Below are 22718 nucleotides of genomic sequence, written 5' to 3'. Positions count from 1 at the left end.
TGCCAACCTCTTTCAATTATTATTTTCTAATTATGTTTTATATCTCCTCTAATATAAGAAATGAATTAGTTGAGCTAAATATCACTTACCTGAAATTTTAGATATGAAAACGGGTAATTATGCACTTACCTAATCAGCTCCTTAACTTTTTGGACCATGGACATATTTGAGGATATGATAAAGCTATGAATTATGTTCTATATACAGATAAACATATGTATATGTAATTTTACATATTGTTTCAGGAGTTTTATAGTTTTCCTTAAGTTTACTCACAGACATCAGACTAAAAACCCTTTGAACAAATCCAAATTTGTCTAAGTTGCATTTACAAAAGAAATGTTCTTGTTTGCAAACTCAATTTACAAAATATCAAAGACCTAAAGAAACACCCAACAAAAAATGTTGATTAAAGGAGCGTCAGTTCTGCCCACCATTGAGGACGGCATCAACAGTTTTTTAATGAGTGAATATCATTTTGGAATGAGCAAAATATGGACTTAAAACTTTTTCTCACTGTGTTGATTTGTCTGTAGGTAGAAGAGCTTCCATGTTGGAATAAGCTCAGGACTGACGGAAAGTTAGTAAACCTGATTCTCTCACTATTAATAACTATTTGTCTTATCCCAGACAATTCACTAACCTTCCAGTTTCCTCATCTGTAAAGCAAGAATGTTGTACTAGTCTGAGAATCTCTAGTCCCTAAAAAAGACAACATAAAATAATAAAACTCTGAATAAAAGTGAGTGACTTGGTTCTCCTATGACTAATATGGTCATTATGGTGAATATTTTGATGGGTTGGCTTCCTTATTTTCTGTGTTGCAGTAACAAAAATTCCAGATGAATGAGACACCTATCCATGGGGGTTCTCAGCATATACAGAGCGTTACACAAGCTAACTGTAGTTAGATTGGAAAGAAGCCTTGTCTTGCTAAATAGTACCAGGTAATACAGTCGTATTTAGTGGTACATAACTGGGGCAGAATTACAAATTTCTAGTTGGAGCATTTTTAGTAATATGTGACCTAAGATTGTGACTAGATAGATGGTTTGCTGATATTTGTCCTTATATAACTTGAAGATTTTGTTCAGTCAGAGACAAGTCAATTGGTTTCAGTTATTCAGCTTTCCAAATGATCATTTATTACTTGTTTCATTTTTTGTTTTTAATTAGGCAAGTAAAACTTGAGATGGATCAGTACAAAGAAGAACTATCTAAAATGGAAAAAGAAATAATGTACCTAAAACGAGATGGAGAAAATAAAGCAATGCACCTCTCTCAGTTAGACATGATCTTAGAACAGACAAAGACAGAACTAGATAAGAAAACAAATTCTGGTAAGCAACAGGTTAGCTGAGCTTAGCTGCCTGTATGTTTATATTTAAAGAAGTGGAATAAAGTGAAAATTTGGGATAGTGGGACTGGAAGGAACAATGAGTGGTCAGTATTCTGCCTCTTGTAGATGAATAAAATTGTATATTCTTAATTGTAATTATTTACAAATTTTTATAACAAATGGCTTATATATAGTTCTAAAATTTGTCTTTCCTCTTAACAGTGAAGGAGTTAGAAAAATTACAGCACCACACTGAAACTGAACTAACAGAGGCTTTGCAGAAACGGGAAGCATTAGAGTCTGAACTACAAAATGCTCATGGAGAATTAAAAAGCACTTTAAGACAACTTCAGGAATTGAGAGATGTACTACAGAAGGCTCAATTATCATTAGAGGAGAAATACACTACTATAAAGGATCTCACAGCTGAACTTCGGTGAGTTAAATAGTAAGAAATGATAGCACAATTACAAGTGTTTCACTTTGTTACTCTAACTCCTTGCATCATACAGTAAAGTTTGTTTAATTATAAATGTCTAAAGTTCTCACCTACCTTTGGCTCATCCTATTCAGCCTGTCCCATGCTCCATCTAAGTAATTCAGCCATTCCTCTTGACTAGTATTTCCATCCTTGGTCTTTGGACCATTTTGTTCTGACCCTCTCCTATATTAAATAGTGGTAAAAAATTATTGGACCAGTGTACAGCAGTGGTTAGTAGCAAAATAATATTAATAACAATATTTTCTTTGGGGCACCTGGGTGGCTCAGTTGGTTAAGCAACCAACTTCAGTTCAAGTCATGATCTCATAGCTCGTGAGTTCAAGCCCCACGTTGGACTCTGTGCTGAACAGCTCAGAGCCTGGAGCCTGCTTCAGATTCTGTGTCTTCATCTCTGTCTCTCTGCCCCTCCCCTGCTCACGCTCTGTCTCTCTCCCTATCTCAAAAATAAATAAACGTTAAAAAAAATTAAGGAAAAACAAAACAATGTTTTATTTGTATTAAGCCCTTATTTTGTGCCAGAATCATGCAAGGGACTTCTTTTATGACCTTACTCATTTCTTTACAACAAACTTATTATACACATATTACCACCTATTTGCACTTGAGAAAACTGAGGCTTGGGAGAATTAAGTAAAATACAGTCTGGATAATGAGTTCCAGAAAAGGGTGTTAAACACAAGTCTGACCAACTCTAAAATCTGGGTTCTTGGATTAACAGTAGTAGCATAAAATACTGTTCCAGCACACATCTATGGTGAGTGGGAGTGGAGAACCAAACCAGAACCAAGGTGTGGGAAATAGATTCTGGAAAGGAAAATAGAATTACAAATCACATTGTGAAAAGTGGGATGACAGGATAGAGAGCAGCAAGATGACCTAGGAACTTAGATGTATCCTGTTACTCAGTGCAGGGCCCCCTTTTCTTTTCTATCCACAAAATCACTCTTAGGAAATTTCATACAGCTTTAAATACTGTGTGTCAGACTTCCAAACCCTAGTGCTGATCTCTTCCCTAAACTCTAGACTCAAATATCTATGACTTGTTACCTCCACTCAAATGTTTTTTTAAGGGGCATCGTAAACTTGGCCAAAACAGAACTCTTTTTTTCTTCATAACTCTGTTCATCTTCCATCTAAGAATCAAGCAATTGCTCAAGTAAGAAATCTGTAAGATTATTCCTCTCTCTTTGCCTCTATTTTTTTCCCCATCCAGTCTATTAGGAATTCATATCAACTTTATTTCTAAAACATATTTTGAAATCCATTGATTTCTTGGCCTCTTTTCTGTTACCACCTTAGCACAAACTATCATCTCTCACCTGGTCTGTTGCTGTGGCTTCCCTGATGGTCTCCCAGCTTAAATTCCTGACACTCCCCCAATCCATTTAAGTTTATGATTTAAAACAATAGAAATGGATTTAAGTTTATTATTTAAAACATAAATCAGATTATATAGCTTCTCAACTAAATTGCTTTCCCTATTTAAATATTTCTAATGGCTTCCCAACATATTCAGAATAAAATCCATGCTCCTTGGGAAATGTAAATCAAAACTACAGTGAGATGCTGCTTCACACCCACTCTAATGACCATGATAAAAACAAACAAAAACAAAACAAAACTGAACATAATAAGTGTTACTTAGCAAGTATTTAGAGAAATTGGAACCTCATACATTGCTGTTGGAAACTAAAATGGTACAGTGCCTGTGGAGAACAATTTGGCAATTCCACAATAAGTTGAACATAGAATTACCTTATAAATTATTAATCCCACTCCTAGTTATACCCCAAAAGAATTAAAAACAGATGTTCAAAATAATTGTGCACCAATGTTCATAGAAGCTCTATTCACAATAGCTGCTAAGTGGAAATAACCCAAATATCCTTCAGTAGTTGAATGGATGAATAATGTGATAGATATATCCATATAGGGAATATTATTCAGCCATGAAAGGGAATAAAGTACTGATGTGTGTTACAACAGAGATGAACCTTGAAAACAGGTTCATCTTGAACCTTGAAATAAACCAGACACATGTTGTCTAATTCCATTTATATGGAATATCCAGAATTAGAAAATCCCTAAGGATAGAAAGCAGATTAATGGTTGTTAGAACTAGGGGTAGGACACTGGTAAGTAACTGCAGATGAGTATTAGATTTGCTTTTGGAGTGATGAACAAGTACTGGAAATAGACAGTGGTGATGGTTACACAACATTGTGAATTTACTTAGTATAACTGAACTATACACTTTAAAGTGGCTAAAATAGTAAATCTTTTTTTAAATTAATTTATTTATTGTTTAATTTACATCCCAGTTAGTTAGCATATAGTGCAACAATGATTTCAGGAGTAGATTCCTTAATACCCCTTACCCATTTAGCCCATCCCCCCTCCCACAACCCTTCCAGCAACCCTCTGTCTGTTCTCTATATTTAAGAGTCTTTTATGTTTTGTCCCCCTCCATGTTTTTATATTATTTTTGCTTCCCTTCCCTTATGTTCATCTGTTTGGTATCTTAAAGTCCTCATATGAGTGAAGTCATATGATATTTGTCTTTCTCTAATTTTGCTTGGTATAATACCCTCTAGTTCCACCCACGTAGCTGCAAATGGCAAGATTTCATTCTTTTTGATTGCCAAGTAATACTCCATTGTATACATATACCACATCTTCTTTATCCATTCATCTGTTGATGGGCATTTGGGCTCTTTCTATGCTTTGGCTATTGTCGATAGTACTACTATAAACATTAGGGTGCATGTTCCCCTTTGAAACAGCACACCTGAATCCCTTGGGTAGAGACCTAGTAGTGCAATTGCTGGGTCGTAGGGTAGTTCTATTTTTAAATTTTGAGGAGCCTCCATAGTGTTTTCCAGAGTGGCTGCACCACTTTGCATTCCCATCAGCAGTGCAAAAGAGATGCTCTTTTTCAGCATCCTCGCCAATATCTGTTGTTGCCTGAGTTGTTAATTTTAGCCATTCTGACAGGTGTGAGGTGCTGTCTCGTGGTTTTGATTTGTATTTCCCTGATGATGAGTGATATTGAGGATTTTTTCATGTGTCGGTTAGCCATCTAGATGTCTTCTTTGAAGAAGTGTCTATTCATGTCTTTTGCCCATTTCTTTACTGGATTATTTGTTTTTTGGGTGTTGAGTTAGATAAGTTCTTTATAGATTTTGGATGCTAATCCTTTATCTGATATGTTGTTTGCAAATATCTTCTCCCATTCATTCGGTTGCCTTTTAGTTTTGCTGATTGTTTCCTTCACTATGCAGAAGCTTTTTATTTTGATGAGGTCCCAATAGTTCATTTTTGCTTTTGTCTCCCTTGCCTCCGGAGACGTATTGAGTAAGAAGTTGCTGCGTCCAAGGTCAAAGAAGTTTTTGCCTGCTTTCTTCTTGAGGATTTTGATGGCTTCCTGTCTTACATTTAGGTCTTTCATCCATTTTGAGTTTATTTTTGTGTATGGTGTAAGAAAGTGGTCCAGGTTCATTTTTCTGCATGTCGCTATCCAGTTTTCCCAGCACCACTTGCTGAAGAGACTGTCTTTATTCCACTGGATATTCTTTCCTGCTTTGTTAAAGATTAGTTGGCCATATGTTTGTGGGTCCATTTCTGGGTTCTCTGTTCTGTTCCATTGATCTGACTGTCTGGTTTTGTGCCAGTACCAAACTGTCTTGATGATTACAGCTTTGTAATACGTCTTGAAGTCCGAGATTGTGATGCCTCCAGCTTTGGTTTTCTTTTTCAAGATTGCTTTGGCTATTCGAGGTCTTTTCTGGTTCCATATAAATTTCAGGGTTGTTTGTTCTCGTTCTGTGAAGAATGCTGGTGTTATTTTGATAGGGATTGCATTGAATAACTAGATTGCTTTGGGTAGTATCGACATTTTAACAATGTTTGTTCTTCCAATCCATGAGCATGGAATATTTTTTCATTTTTTTGTGTCTTCTTCAATTTCTTTCATAAGCTTTCTATAGTTTTCAGTGAATAGATTTTTAACCTCTTTGGTTATGTTTATTCCTAGGTATTTTATACTTTTTGGTGCGGTTATAAATGGGATCAATTCCTTGATTTCTCTTTTTGTTACTTCATTAATTATTGGTATATAGGAATGTAACCAATTACTGTACATTGATTTTATATCTTACCACTTTGCTGAATTCGTGGATCAGTTCTAGCAGTTTTTTGGTGGAATCTTTTCAGTTTTCCATAAAGAGTATCATGTCATCTGCGAAGAGTGAAAGTTTGACCTCCTCCTGGCCCGTTTGGATGCCTTTTATATCTTTGTGTTATCTGATTGCTGAGGCTAAGACTTCCGATACTACGTTGAATAACAGTGATGAGAATGGACATCCTGTCCTGTTCCTCCTTAGCTTTTGCCCATTGAGGATGGTATTAGCCTCGGGTCTTTCACATATGGCTTTTATGATCTTGAGGTGTGATCCTCTATCCCTGCTTTCTTGAGGGTTTTTATCAAGAAGGGATGCTGTATTTTAAAATGGTAAATCTTATATGTATTTTACAACAGTTTAAACAAAAAAATCCAAGCTCCTTATCATGGAATACAAAGCCCTACATGATAAGGTTCTTGCCTATTTCTCTGGCCTCATTTCATACTGTTCCCCTTGCTCCTGGCCTTCTTGTTGTACTTAAAACGGTACATATTTCCTACCTTATGACTTTGCTGTAGCTGTTTCTTTGGCCTGAAATAATGGTTGAATGGCCAACTTCTTGCCCTTCACATTACCTCAGAGGGCCCTTCTCTGACCACTTACTCTCAAGTAGCCACCCAGTCACTATCACATCACTGTATTTAGTGCTCTGACATAGCACTTTACATTTTTCTTGTTGTTCATTATTTATACTCTGTCTTCTTTCCTGACCCATTAGTATGTATACTCCATGTGATGAAGGACATCTACCTTGTTGACTATTAAATTCACCATACATAGAGCCTTGATACATAGGAAGCTTCCAGTAAATATTTGCTAAATGGTAACATGAATAAATGAATTAAAAAAGTAAAAATGAAATCTCTCTTTTTTTTTTTAAGTTTTATTTATTTATTTTGAGAGGGAGAGAGAGAGAGTGAGTATGTGTACAGGCAGGAGAGAGGCAGAGAAAGAGGGAGACACAGAAACCCAAGGAGGCTGCACTCTGCCAGTGCAGAGCCCAACACAGGGCTCGAACCCACAAATCATGAGATCATGACCTGAGCTGAAACCAAGAGTTGGACGCTTAACCAACTAAGCCACCCATGTGCCCCATGAAATCTTAAATTTTAAAGAATAGCTGAATTTTTGGAAGCTCACCTATTCACTTACACAACAGCATTATCTTTAGAATTTATTTCATAATAACTTAATGTAGCCTTATATTTCATAACTCTTGAGACTTTTAAGAGAATAGTAAATGGCTCATTAAAGAAGTTTTGAATCTGCTTTTAAAATCAGTACTTTTATTCAATATTGTTTATATTTAAGACTGGAAAACCATATGATGATTTTCAAGATCAACATTTTAGCTTTTGTCCTATCAGAACATAGAGTTCCAGATTAAAATTCTTTGGGGCACCTGGGTGGCTCAGTCAGTTGGGCCTCCGACTTTGGCTCGGGTCATGATCTCAGGGTTTGTGAGTTCAAGCCCTGCATTGGGCTCTGTGCTGACAGAGCCTAGAGCCTGCTTTGGTTTCTCTGTCTCCCTCTCTCTCTGCCCCTCCCCTGCTCACTCTCTCTCTCTCTCTCTCTCAAAAATAAATAAATGTTAAAAAAAATTAAAAAGAAATTCTTCGCATTCTCCGATCTGAGTGGGAGCAGTCTTAAAGTTGTATCAGTAGTAAGTATTTATAATATAAAATTAGAAATAAGGTTTTAGGAGAGGTAGAATTTGTTAAAAGTATTTCTAAACTGAGTTGTGGATATCAGAGATACCAACCACAAGATAAATGCCTCATTCAATTGTAATAAACTCACAGCTATTATATAGAAAAGACTTTCAAATGCTCCCTTGATCTATAAATGAAAAATATGGACATATTTTTAAAATTCTTAATACTGATTCAGTCTTGCACCCTGGGAGTACTTTAACATTTAGCTTCATTTGTCTACAATAGTAGTATTTTAGTTAACTTTTGCCTTTTGAGGATACTCTATTAAAAGTAATTGTATTGATATCAACCATTTTCTTTATACATTATTTCTTTAATTTGAGCCCTTTCAATCAGAAATAATTGCATATATTTTATTACTTGTCACTTAGAGGAAATGTTAACCCAATTGACTTAATTTTTTAAAACTATAATATTCCTACTATTTGCTTTGATCTTTTTCCTTTGATAAATTGCAGAGAATGCAAGATGGAGATTGAAGATAAAAAGCAAGAACTCCTTGAAATGGACCAGGCACTTAAGGAGAGAAATTGGGAACTAAAGCAAAGAGCAGCTCAAGTTGGTTTTCTTAATTATATTTGATGAAATTTTCTGTTACAGTACAATCACACAGGGTTTCAGAGGTCACCACTTTTTGGTAAAATAGACATTTTTAAGCATATATGTTTTTCTATGCACATTAATATTTTTAAAATTAGAAAATGTCATCTTTCTTTCTTCATCTTGCTTTTTTTATAGAAGTAGTTTTTTGAGAATGAGGATTAGCTTAGTATTCAAACCTTTTGATCTCTTACATTGCTGCATATCAGAAGAACATGTGATTAAAGGAGTTACTTGCTCAGCTAGTGTTTGTTGGAGAAACAAAAATATTCAAAGGGCATTACTTAATATCTTTTTTTAAGACTTTGTTTCTTAGAACAGTTACAGGTTCACAATGAAAATTGAGCAGAAGGCACAGAGATTTCCCATATATCCCTTGCTTCCATAAATTCACAGCCTTCCCCATTATCAACATTCCCCACCTGAATGGTACATTTGTTATAGTTGATGAACATACACGTTATAATTACCCAAGCTCCATAATTTATATTAGAGTTCACTATTGGTGTTGTACATTCTATGGGTTTGTACAAATGTTTAATGACATGTATCCATCATTATGGTATCATCCAGCATATTTTCACTGCCCTAAAAATCCTCTGTGCTCTAGTCATCTTTCCTACTCTTCCCCTGACCCTAGCAGCCACTGATCTTTTTATTGTCTCCATCATTTTGCCTTTTCCAGTCATATAGTTGAAATCATAGAGTACATAGTCTTTTCATATTGGCTTCTTTCACTTAGTAATATTTAAGGTTCCTCCACAGCTTTTCATTGCTTGATAGCTCATTGCTTTTAGCACTGAATAATATTCCATTGTCTAGATATGTACTATAGTTTACTTATCCATTCACTGAATGTCTTTCCTACTGAAAGACATCTTGGTTGCTTTCAAGTTTTGACAATTACAAATAAAGCTGCCATAAACATCTGTGTGCAGGTTTTTGTATGGACATAAGTTTTCAACTCCTTTTGGTAATTACCAAGGGGTGTGATTGATGGACCATATGGTGAGTGTGTTTAGTTTTATAAGACACTTCCAAACTGTGCTCCGAAGTGGCTTGTACCATTTTGCATTGTTATCAGCAATGAACGTCAATTCCTGTTGCTAACATTTTGTGTCAGTGTTTTGGATTTTGGCCATTCTAATAGGTGTGTGTGGTATCTCCTTATTAATTTACATTTCTCAGATGACATATGATGTAGAGGATATTTTCCTGTGCTTATTTTCTATTTGTATATCTTCTTTGGTGAGGTGTCTGTTATGGTCTTTGTCCCATTTTTTAATTGAGTTCTCTTATTGTTGAATTTTAAGAGTTCTTTGTATATTTTGAATATTAGTCCTTGATAATTGTGGCTTTTGTTCACAATCTTTTGCATTGGTTTTCACAGCAGAACTTTTAAATTTTAGTGAAGTCCAGCTGATTAATTGCTTCTTTCATGAATTGTGCCATTGATTTCATATATTAAAAATCATCACCAAACCCAAGGTCATCTAGGTTTTCCCCTATGTTATCTTTTAGAATTTTTATAGTTTTGCAGATTACATTTAGGTCTGTGATCCATTTTGAATTAATTTTTGTGAATGGTGTGGTCTAGATTTATTAATTTTTTCCATGTGGTTGTCCAGTTATTCCAGCACCATTTGTTGAAAAGACTATCTTTTCTCCATTGTATTGGCTTTGCTCCTTTGTCAAAGATCAGTTAACATATTTATGTGAGTTAGTTTCTGGACTTTATTCTGTATGATTATCTATTCACTTGTTTTTTTGCTAGTACCACAGACTGTTTATTTATAGTGTCGTGAAGTCAGGTAATGTCAGTCTTCCAGCTTTGTTCTTCTTTGATATTATGTTGGATATTTGGGATCTGTTTACTCTCCATGTAAGCTTTAGAATCAGTTTGTCAGTATCTTCAAAATAACTTGGTAGAATTTTTATTGGAATTGCCCTGAATATATAGATTTAGTTGCGAAGAACTGACATCTTGAATCTTGACAATATTGAGTCTTCCTATCCATGAACATGGACTATCTATTTATTTAATTCTTTGATTTCTTTCATTGGAGTTTTGTAGTTTTCTCTTAATAGACCTTGTATATATTTTGCTAGATTTATACCTAAGTATTTTATTTTTGGGGGTGTTAATGTAAATCATATTATGTTTTTAGTTTCACATTCCTCTTGTTCATTGCTAGCAAATAGGAAAGTGATTGACTTTTGTGTATTCCTTATATCCTACAACCCTGCTATAATCACTTATTGGTTCTAGGAATTTTTTTGTCAAATCTTTCAGATTTTCTCCCTAGATGATTATGTCATCTATAAACAAACACAGTTTTATATTCCTTGCTAATATATATAAATCTTTTATTTCTTTTTCTTATCTTACTGCATTAGCTAGGACTGCTAGAACAATAGTGAAAAGCATTAGTGAGAATGAATATCCTCGCCTTGTATCTGATCTTAGTGGGAAGGCTTTGAATTTCTCACCATTAAGTATGATTCTAGCTGTTGTTTTTCTGTAGATATTCTTTATTAAGTTAATGAAATTTTGCTTCATTTCTAGTTCACTGAGGGTTTTTACCATGTGTTGAATGTGTGTTAAAATGTCTTTGTCTGGTTTGGGTATTAGGGTAATACTGGCCTCATAGAATGAGTTCAGAATTATTTCCTCTGCTTCTGTCTTCTGAATTGGACTGTAGAAAATTGGTATAATTTCTTTCTTAGATGTTCAGTAGAATTCACCAGTGAACCCACCAGGACCTGCTGCTTTCTGTATGGGAAAGTTATTTATTATTAATTTCTTTAATAGATATAGGCTTATTCAGATTATCTCTTCTTGTTTGAGTTTTGGCAGATTCTGTCTTCCAAGTAATTGGTCTGTTTCATCTAGTTTTATTAAATTTGTGGTCAGAGAGTTGTTGTAATATTCCTTATTATCCTTTTAATGTCCATGAGAGTTACTGTAATGTGTTCTCTTTCATTTGTGATATTAGTAATTTGTGTCATCTTTCTTTTTTTCTTAGTTTTCCTGGCTGGAGGCATATTGATTTTATTGATCTTTTCACAACTCAGCTTTTGGTTTTGTTGATTTTCTCTGTTGATTTCCTAATTCTAATTTTACTGATGTCTGCTTTAATTTTTATTATTTCTTTTCTTCTGCTTACTTTGGATTTAATTTGCTCTGCTTTTCCTAGTTTCCCAAATTGGAAACTTAAATGATTGACTTTAGATCTTTCTTCTTTTCTAATATATGCATTCAGTGCTCTACATTTTCCTCCAAGTACTTCTTTTGCTGCATTCCACAATTTTTGTTATGTTGTATTTAGCAGCTTTTATCTCGCATAAAATGAAGTCTAAATCATTTTATTTGTCATTTATGAACATAGTTGAATTTTTTAAGTTTGTATAATATATATGAAACTCAAGATTCAGTATTCATAAGCAATGAATGTTTTTCTCATTTTTAAAAATAATTTGAGCTGAGTTTATGTTTCAGTTACACCCACTATAAAGAGTTAAAAAAATTTTTTTAATGTTTATTTAATTTTGAGAGAGAGCATGAGCAGGGGAGGGATAAAGAGAGTGGGAGACACAGAATCTGAAGCAGGCTCCAGGCTTTGAGCCATCAGCAAAGAGCCTGATATGTGGCACGATCTCACAAACCATGAGATCGTGACCTGAGCCGAAGTTGGTTGCTTAATTAACTGAACCACTCACGTGCCCCCCACACTGTAAACAATTTTAAAACACATTCCAAGCACACAATTTTTCACATTAGAATAAATGAGTACTAGTTTAATGTTTTTTTTTCAAAATTAAAAATTTATTCTGCAGAAGACCTTGTTAAGAGGGTGATAAGGAATAGACAGGAAAAAATATTTGTAAATCACATATCTGACAAAGGACTCATACATAGGATATATACTCTCATCTCAAAGCTCAGTGGTAAAAAAGTAAACAATCCAATTAAAAAAAATAACCCTGCGGTGCCTGGGTGGTGTCAGTTGAATGTCCGACTCTTGGTTTCAGCTCAGCTCATGATCTCAGGTTTCATGAGTCTGAGCCCTACATCTGTTTCTGCTCTGACAGTGCAGAACCTGCTTGGGATTCTCTCTGCCCCTCCCTCTCTCAAAAAAGAAATAAATAAGCATAAAAATTTTAAAAACAATAAGCCAAAGACATGAAAAGACATTGATGTCCATTTTGTTGAAATCACAATGTGATACCGCCACACTCTTTGCCAAATGGCTAAAATAAAAAGTAGGGATAACACCAAGCTGGTGACGATGAAGAGAAACTGGATTACTTATTCATTGCTGGTTGTAATGTAAAATGGTACAGCCTCTCTGGATAGAGTCTAGATAGCAGGTTTTTTTACAGTACTAAACATGTTCTTACCTTACAACCCAACAGTTAACATTCTTAGGCATTTGTCTCAGAGAAATGAAAACATGTGTTCACAAAAAACCTATATACACAAATGTTCACAGTGCATTTATTAGTAACAGCCCAAAATAGAAAATAATTGAAATGCCCATCAGTAAGTGAATGGTTAAATGATGGTACCACCATGGAATACCATAGAATGCTACTTAGCAATAAAAACAAATAAATTATTGATGCAGGCTACTTTTGTATTTAGGTTACACATTTGGATATGACTATTCGTGAGCACAGGGGAGAAATGGAGCAGAAAATAATTAAATTAGAGGGTACTCTTGAGAAATCAGAATTGGAACTTAAAGAATGCAACAAACAGGTAAATTAGTTAAAATTACATATTTTAAATTGTTTTAAAAAATAACTCCATAACTGTAAGCATCTGTTGTTCACATAATGTGGCTTTTAAGTAGAATACATACAATAAAAATACTACATAATTTTAATTATCTTGTACATACTACTTTAATTCATTTTTCTCATTTTAACTTTTTCCCCAGCTTTATTGACATATGACAAAAATTGCATATATTTGCGGTATACAACGTTTTCCTATACATATACTCTGTGTAATAATTAACATGTCCATCACCTCAGTTATTATAATTATTTATTTTTGTTGAGAACGCTCAATATCTATTCTCTTGGCAACTTTCAAGTATACAAATACAGTATTACTAATTATAATCACTGTGCTGTACATTAGATTTACAGAACTTACTCATCCTGCATGACTGAAATCTTGTACACTTTGACCAACATTTCCTCATTTTCCTCACTCCCTTGCCCGATGACCCTCTTAATGTTATTTCAAATATAGGTTTTCTCATATCAGTATGTCCACGTATTTATCCTCACGTGTGCGTGTTTGAATATGTATAAAATATCTCTGGAAGGATTTGCAAGTAATTCTCTTCTTTGGTTACCTTTAAGGAAGGAACACAGTGGGAAGGGGATTTTATTTTCACTAACTAGAGTTTTTTACCTCTTAAACATACTACCTATAAAACTATTTGTAAGACCATATAACACTTGTTGCTTTAATGTACCCTAATTTTCCTTTCTTACACAAATGTGATTGAGACTTCCATCTCTTGTGTGTTTCAGGTATACAAAGAAGCTTCTTATTAAGCACAAGAATCCTGATGTTAATGTCTAAGTTATAATGGCATTAAGAAAAACACATTTTTATATTGGCTACTTTGGATTTATGTGTTTAAAGCTTGACTTACTTGGATTGCAATTATGATTTAAAAATTATTTTTCCTTAGTTACATTAACATTACTCTTTTTAAAATTCAGATAGAAAGTTTGAATGAAAAATTGCAAAATGCCAAAGAACAGCTTCGAGAAAAAGAGTTTATAACACTACAAAATGAACAGGAGATAAGTCAACTGAAAAAAGAAAATGAACGAACACAACAAAAGATGAAAGAAATGGAAAGTGTAAGCAAATTATCTCTTCCTAAGAAACATACTAATATTATCTGAAGAGCGATATAAATCTTTATGTTTTAAACTGGTTGGTTTTAATATATAGAAGCTGTGCCATAAGTATTTTGGGGCTAATTATTTGTGTCAGATACTAGTTTCTTTGATCTTTTTTAAATATTTATTCTGATGTTCCAATTATAGGCAAGGGCATCATCCTATTTATATTGCCTATAGACATTGTCATAGTATCTCTCACATAATGAATTCACAGTATGTGTTCACTTGGTCAACAAATATTTATTGAGAACCTACTGTGTAGTAGAGCTGGAGATACAGATATCAAGATACACTCATTTATCCTTGATGAACTCCATCCAGCGAATGAATGAACAGATAATAACTGTACATTATTGAGACTAAACACATTGAGTTAGTTGCCAGGTGAAGTTTGATGACTTCATATTATCAGTTTGCATGTGTGCTGAATGGTGAATTCCACCCACTTGCCTTTTTAAAAAGTGAATTTGCTTCTTTTAATTTGTTTGTTTTTTAAATGTTTATTTTTGAGAGAAAGAGCATGCGCGTGAATGGGAGAGGGGTGGAGAGTGAGGGGGACAGAGGATCCAAAGTGGACTCTGTGCTGACAGCAGCAAGTTTGGTGCAGGGCTCAAACTCACCAACCATGAAATCACGACCTGAGTCAAAGTCAGACACTCAGCTGACTAAGCCACCCAGGCATCCCAAAACTGAATTTGCTTCTAAGAGCTCTCATGGGTGTTACTTTTTTTTGCCTTTAAATAGTATACTCAACTTTAAAACTTCATATATAGATCTTCATTGTGTTTATCTGTGTGCAGACAGATACTTTTACAGAAAAGACCTTAACCCATATAGATTAATGGTGGGTTTTGGTTATTCATGCCAATGTATTCTCCATCTGTGAAATGGATATCACATATTAGTTTCTTTTTTTACTTTATATTATTGTGTATTCTGCCATGTTATATTCATAATGATTAAGGATTATACAGCTTACATATTAGTCATGCAAAATATACCATTTATCCCAGATTTATTAATAGTATTTTGTCATTTTCTTATCATTAAAAAGGAAGAGGCACCTGGGTGGCTAAGTCAGTTAAGCATCTGACTCTTAGATTCGGCTCAGGTCATGATCTCATGGTTTCGTGGGTTTAAGCCCCCCATTGTCAGGCTGATGTGGAGTCTGCTTGGGATTCTCTCCCTCTCTATCTGCCTCTCCCCCACTCGCGCTATCTCTGTCTCTCTCAAAAATAAATAAATAAACAATTTTTTAAAAAAATAAAAAGGAAGAAAAACATTTTCTAAGTATCAATTTCATAGAAACTGATATTCATTGTGTGTTAAATTTTATAGAGATCAAGTTGGGATAGGGAAATCACTTATTAAAAGAGAAATCAGAGTAAGAAATAGGTTATCTATATCATTTCATTTTGAAAGCTACAAATATCTTGTGTATTTCAGGTTATGAAAGAGCAGGAACAGTATATTGCAACTCAGTACAAGGATGCCATAGATTTGGAGCAAGAATTGAGGTTAACTCGGGAGCAGATGCAGAATTCTCATACAGAATTGGTGGAGGCTCGTCGTCAACAAGTCCAAGCACAGAGAGAAGTAGAAAGGCTCTCAAGTGAATTGGAGGAAGTAAAGCAACTCTCTAAAGAAAAAGTAATCCCTATTCTAAATAATTTTACCTTACTAAAAATCTTAAAAAATTTTAACATTTACTTTTTTTTAAGTTGTAGATTATAGTAACTGTGTTGCACACACTGAATGTACTTAATGCTACTGAATTTGACACTTAAAACTGGTTAAAGTGATAAATTTTATGTTATGTATATTTTACTAATATTTTAAGGAAAATGTTATATTTAGCATAGCTTTGTAATATAACTAACTAGGAAGTCCGTCAGAACTGAGTTTTAGCCAAACTAGTTTTCAATAAATTGAGTTACAAAGTATTTTTAGATTTTCAAGTGAGTTTAAGCTGTCATTTGAAAAAATAATAAAGCTAATCTTTTTTGAGTAAAATTTTTACATTTGTAGCCACTCTTATAAGTGAAACTGACAATATAAATTTATAACTGTTATGAAACCTATAGTTCAGAATCCTTATGGAGAGAAAGTGCTTTTAATAACAAGAACTATAATATAAATTGTATTTGGTAGAAGGTTAATAACTTTGCTTAAAAATACTTGGAGGGCGCCTGGGTGGCTCATTCAGTTAAGTGTCCAACTTCAGCTCAGGTCATGATCTCACAGTAGGTGAGTTTGAGCCCTGCAACGGACTCTGTGCTGACAGCTCAGAGCCTGGAGCCTGCTTCGGATTCTGTGTCTTCCTCTCTCTCGCCCCTCCCCCACTCACACTCTGTCTCTCTCTCAAAAATAAACAAACATTAAAAAAAAATTTTTTTTTAATACTTGGATTGTTATGCTTGGGTTAATTACTTGGACTTTGAGAAAAATGTGTTTATTGGTATTTCAGTAATGTTCCTGTTTTATGCTTTTTATTATGGTTACTAATACAGGAATTACATTAAAGTATCTTTACATTTAATTTTGGTAAACTTAATGTTTTTATTCACATTTCTGCTTGGACTAATAAAGAATATATAAGGAATTTTTATTAGAATATGTTGGGCATTTGGGAGACTCCTAGGAAAAGGGGAGCTCTCTACTTTTATCTCATCTTTGTCTTTATCTGTAGTATCTATAGTACAATTGATTTGATGTGATAAAGTAAGCTCAGTTAATCAAAAAAGTGAATGAAAGTGGGGAATTATTTAAAATGACAGTTTCTTTTCAAGTTTTTATTTTATTTTTCAAGTTTTTTTTTTTAATTCCAGCTAGTTAACATACAGTGTAATATTAGTCTCAGGTGTAGAATTTAGTGACTCATCACTTACATACAACACCCAGTGCTCATCACAAGTGCCCTCCTTCATCCCCATCACCTTTTTCACCCATTCCCCTGCCTACCTTCCCTCTGGTAGCCATCAGTTTCTTCTCTATAGTTAAGAGTCTGTTTCTTGGTTTGCTTCTCTTTTTTCCCTCCCGTATTTGTTTATTACTTAAATTCCACATTTGAGTGAAATCATATGGTATTTGTCTTTCTGTGACTTACTTAGCATGATGCTTTCTAGCTCCATCCACATCACTGCAAGTGGCAAGATTTCATTCTTTCTGATGGCTGAGTAATATTCCACTGTGTGTGTGTGTGTGTGTGTGTGTGTGTGTGTGTGTGTGTGTGTGTGTTTGTGTGTGTGTACCACCACTTTTTAAAAAGTTTCTATTTACTTAATTTGAGAGAGACAGAGACAGAGCAGGGGAGGGGCAAAGAGAGAGGGAGAAAATCCCAAGCAGGCTCCACATGGCCTATGCAAAGCCTAATGTGGGGCTCGAACCCACAAACTGTGAAATCATGACTTGAGCCAAAACCAAGAGTCAGATGCTTAAATGACTGAGCCACGCAGGCACCCGATATGCCACTTCTTTTTTAATCAATTCATCAGTTGATGGACATTTGGGCTCTTCCCATAATTTACCTATTGTTGATAATGCTGCTATAAACATCAGGGTGCATGTATCCATTTGAATTAATATTTTTAGGGGCTCCTGGGTGGCTCAGTCGGTTGAGCATCCGACTTTGGCTCAGGTCATGATCTCACTGTTGTTGGATTTGAGCCCTGCATCAGGCTCTGTGCTGACAGCTCGGAGCCTGGAACCTGCTTTGGATTCTGTGTCTCCCTCTCTCTGCCACTCTGCCTCTTGTGCTCGCTCACTCTCTCTCATATATAAACATTAAAAAAATTTTTTTGAAATATTTTTTTATCCTTTGGATAAATACCTAGTAGTGCAATTGCTGGATCATAGGGTAGTTCTATTTTTAACTTTTTAAGGAACCTCCATACTGTTTTCCAGAGTGGCTGTACCAGTTTGCATTCCCATCAACAGTACAAGAGGGTTTCCCTTTACTCTGTATCCTCCCGAACATCTGTTGTTTCCTGTGTTGTCAGTTTTAGCCATTCTGACAGGTGTGAGGTGATATCTCATTGTAGTTTTGATTTGTTAAATTGACAGTTTAAAATACTTCAACTCAGAACTCTAAATATATATTCTTTTAGATATTGTAGATCTTTTAACTTAGGACAAAATCTTGTTTTTTTTATGTGTGGGCAGGGTCTTTGCTTAGAATTCCACCTAGCCATTTTTCATTAACTATATTCCTGTTTGATCATCTATTGTTTCCAATTTTGGTTTATTTAAAGGAGAAGAAGAATTAAAAGACATTTGTAAATCAGTTAGAGTATAACATCTCTTATATTTTACGTGGAGTTTCCCATAATATTTTACAACTATTTTGACTGCTTCTAATTGGGTAAAAAATGTTTGTGACTCATTCACTGACCTGTCTCAAAGCATAGAACTTTCTTTTAAATAAAAACTTTCTTTTTGCTTGTGTATTTCCTCAGTGTTCATACATAATATATATTAAAATTGCATAATTAGAATCCTAAGCAAAACTAGCATAAATAGGTTTGGATAAATACACAACTGACTCTTGATAAGCAAACAGTGCATCTGGTGAACAAAATGCATAGGCAGACCTTAGAGTAAACTGTTACCTGCCAAAGTTCAGCATGCTGTGGTTATTAATTCGCTTTACAGAATACATTGGTTAGTGAACTTCTATTACATTATGATAAACAATACACTAATACAGTCCCATTCATAGTCTCTTAAATGTCTAGATTTTAAAGTATACCATTTAATGTTAACTTTGTATATGAGTGTTTATATAGTATTATAAAAGAGTGAAGTACTTCCACAGGTACACACTATTGGTTTAGTTTTAATAACCAAATAAACAAGTGAAATAATTTTTCCTTAATATGTCATTTTTAAGGAAGCTCATGGAAACCATTTAGCTGAAGAATTAGGGGCTTCTCAAGTACGTGAAGCTCATTTAGAAGCAAGAATGCAAGCAGAAATCAAGAAATTGTCAGCAGAAGTAGAATCTCTCAAAGAAGCTTATCATCTGGAGGTAAAGAAGATGTAATTCGTTCTAGTACTGTCTGCTAAAGTGGGTTGACCTATCTGAACAAAAGTAGAAGTCTAACTTCTGAGTATTCATTATAGAATAATTCATTGTGGTCTTCATTTCTGGTAGCTTAATATAACTTCACATACACTGTGGAGTTAAGAGCTTAAATTCTTTAGGCAGGCAGCCTGGTTCCAAATCTTAGCTCATCACTTAGCACTTACGTGACCTTGAGTAATTAACCTCTCTGTCTGAAATGGGTATAATAATGTAATGTACCTCATAGAACTGTGTTGAGGATTAAATGAATATAGTTAAAGTTCTTAGACCAGAGCCTGTCTCATCATCATCTTCATCATAATCAGTCATAATATAGCACTTGCCAAAACTAACTGGAAAAAGCAAACTGGAGATATTTAGTAAACAACATAAGCAGTTTCATGTGATATGAATCTGTAATGCTTTGCAATGTCCAACATTTGTTGTGATAGTAAGTTAGAAAGGCAAAATTAGAACCTCATACTTTTTATGTACGAGTATGTCCTGAACCTTTATACAAATGAGCACTGTTATCAATTAGAATAGCATTTCTTATCTATTTAAAAACTACATTTGAGGATATACAAAATGTGTATTTTAGACCTAAATAACTTACAGAGTTCTAGTAAAGCATTTTTCTATGTAACAAGGATTACAAATACGTTCATATTAAACTCCTTTCAGAGGAGTTTGGGACCATCTTTGTGAGGGATTGGTGGAGCTTGAAGTCGCCACGCCTTGCTTAAAGGGTTTAGATTCAGATCTCTTTAAAAACATGGTGTCTGCCAAACAAAACACATTTGCAAACTGAATCTAGTCCCAGGCTAAGGGATTCCAACCCTTGGTCTTTAGAGACAAATGGAATCCTGTTGGATTCAGCATAATTATTTAATAAATATTAGTTACTCAACTAAGTGACCTTCGGTAATAACTAGTCCAGCTCAACTGTTTACTAGCAACTACTCTTTACACTTTTATTATGTGGTCTCTGTTCTACTTTTATTTATTATCCAGTTTTTTACTTTAAGTTTTGTAAGCCCTCTGAAATTAATTATAAGCAGGGAATACAAAAAATGAATTGTAAAAATTGGTTCTACTATTGCTATTTAATATTTGCTACTAATGTTTTATACGTATGATATAAAAATAAGAATTTGTAATGTTTTTATTCTCTTTGACACTTGACAGAGATTTATTATTAAAGCATATATGTTGTTTGATTATAAAAATGAAGGAGTATGTCATTAAAGTACCAGTATAAAGGATCAATAATTTTTAACAGCATTTAAAAAATTACAGGTTTCAGAATTGTCACAAGTCATTTAATTGCAAAACCCCTGATATTTTTGATAAGAATTAGATTTTTTTTAAGTTTTTATTTTGGAAAATTTTGAAAGGATGGTATAAATCCTCCTATATTTATTATTCAACTTTAGCAATTATCAACTTGTGGCTAATGCGATTTCATCTATAAGTATATTGACCATTTCTTTTACTTTTGAGAATGAAAAGGGGTGCAACTACACCAGGACACCAGGCATCATAAAACTCAGTCAGTCCTAAGCAAACTGGGAAATATGATCACTGTATCTTTAACCTCACTCCCTTTCCTCCACATCTCATTCTCTTTTGAAGCAAATCCCAGACATCATTATTTCATCAATAAACATTTCAATAGGTGTCTCTAAAAGATAAGGTCTATTTTTAAGAAACCTAGCCACAATACTATTATCACACCTAAAAATTGACAATCATCCGTTAATATTATCAAATACCCGCTCATTGTTTGGATTTTCCCAGTTGTCTCAAAAATGTCTATATAGTTAATTGGTTCAAATCAGGATCAAAAAACAGACCATGGTCTTTGGTTCACTGTTCTTAGGTAAATTTAAGACTATAGGTTTCTTCTCCCCCTTTTTTCCTCTCATGGGTTATTTGTTGAGAAATCAGATGTTTGTTCCTATAAACAGAATTTACTTTAGTTTAAGTGGAAGTGGAAAGTACTAGAATGTTTTTGAAACCAATTCCACCCTACTTAATTCTTTTCTTTTTCAATTTTGGGGCTGTGTAGATGATTTCACATCAAGAGAACCATGCAAAGTGGAAGATTTCTGCTGACTCTCAAAAGACTTCTGTTCAGCAACTAAATGAACAGTTAGAGAAGGCAAAACTGGAATTAGAAGAAGCTCAGGATACTGTAAGCAATTTGCATCAACAAGTCCAAGACAGGAATGAAGTAATTGAAGCTACAAATGAAGCATTACTTATTAAAGTAAGTAAACATATAAAAGTACATAAAACACATCAATGAAAAAGTGAATTTATGACTTATTTTTCCCATCCTTGTAGTTTATAAAGGAAAATATGACCAAATGTTGACCAGTTTGAATAAAAAGCATTTTATTTAGAAGACATTGGATGTAGGGATTATGAATATGATGATTATCAGATTACTATAGGAGAAATAATTTATAAATGTTCAAACACAAACTTAAATTTTTAAAAATTTATTTCTATTTTTTTTGGTAAGAACATTTATGTTCTACTCTCCTAGCAAATTTCAGTCATATAATACAGTATTACCAACTGTAGTCACCATGTTATGCATTATATCTTCAAACCTTATTGTCTTTTAGCTAAAAGGTTTTACTGTTTTACTAACCTCTCTTTCCCTCACTGCCCAGCAAACCCTTTTCTACCTGCTGTTTTTATGAATTTGACTTTTTTTTAACTGTACATATAAAATGATTCCATGAACTATTTGTCTTTTCTGTTTTATTTCACTTAACATAATGCTCTCAGGGTCTTTTCATGTTGTCACAAATAGCAAGATGTCCTTTCTCATGGCTGAATAATATTCATTGTATGTATATAGATACCATATCTTCTTTATACATTTATCTATTGATAAACACTTTGGTTTTTTGCTTATCTTGGCTGTTGGAAATAATGCCATCACTGAACTTGGGAATACATGTATCTTTTTTTTTTTTTTTTTTCCCTTTTTTTTTTTTTTTTTTTTTTTTTTACATGTATCTTTTTGATATCCTGTATTAATTCCTTTTGAGTATATACCCCAAACTGGTGTTGCAGGATCATGTGGTATTTCTGTTTTTAATTTTTGAGGAACCTCCATACTGTTTTCCATAGTGGCTGTGCAATTTACATTCCACCAACAGTGGACAAGCGTTCCCTATCTGCACACCCACACCAATACTTGTTATCTTTTGGGTTTGTTTTGTTTTGTTTTGATACTAGCCATTCAGACAAGTATGATGTAATATCTCATTGTGGTTTCGATTTGCATTTCCCTGATGACTAGTGATGTTGAGCACCTTTTCACATACCTTTGCCTATCTGTATGTGTTATTTGGAAAAATATGTG

General features: G+C 34.0%; 1 protein-coding gene across 1 annotated transcript in view; it reads left to right on the top strand.

Moving 5' to 3' along the window:
- CCDC18 (coiled-coil domain containing 18) overlaps positions 1-22718 on the top strand; it is a 117442-nt gene that overhangs the window by 69236 nt on the left and 25488 nt on the right. The window contains exons 20-27 of the mRNA XM_047084567.1: positions 1177-1340; positions 1562-1775; positions 8196-8295; positions 12983-13099; positions 14083-14226; positions 15718-15921; positions 19160-19297; positions 21405-21605. Coding sequence (XP_046940523.1) covers positions 1177-1340; positions 1562-1775; positions 8196-8295; positions 12983-13099; positions 14083-14226; positions 15718-15921; positions 19160-19297; positions 21405-21605 — 1282 coding nt within the window. The remainder of the gene's footprint in view (positions 1-1176; positions 1341-1561; positions 1776-8195; positions 8296-12982; positions 13100-14082; positions 14227-15717; positions 15922-19159; positions 19298-21404; positions 21606-22718) is intronic.

The sequence above is a fragment of the Lynx rufus genome, unplaced genomic scaffold (assembly GCF_022079265.1).
Source record: "Lynx rufus isolate CCGP_SWC_20201006 ecotype Redwood Valley unplaced genomic scaffold, mLynRuf1.p SCAF_2, whole genome shotgun sequence".
In the NCBI taxonomy this organism is placed as follows: domain Eukaryota; kingdom Metazoa; phylum Chordata; class Mammalia; order Carnivora; family Felidae; genus Lynx; species Lynx rufus.
Note: the sequence above shows the minus strand (reverse complement) of the source record. Positions and strands in the feature narration are given on the sequence as shown.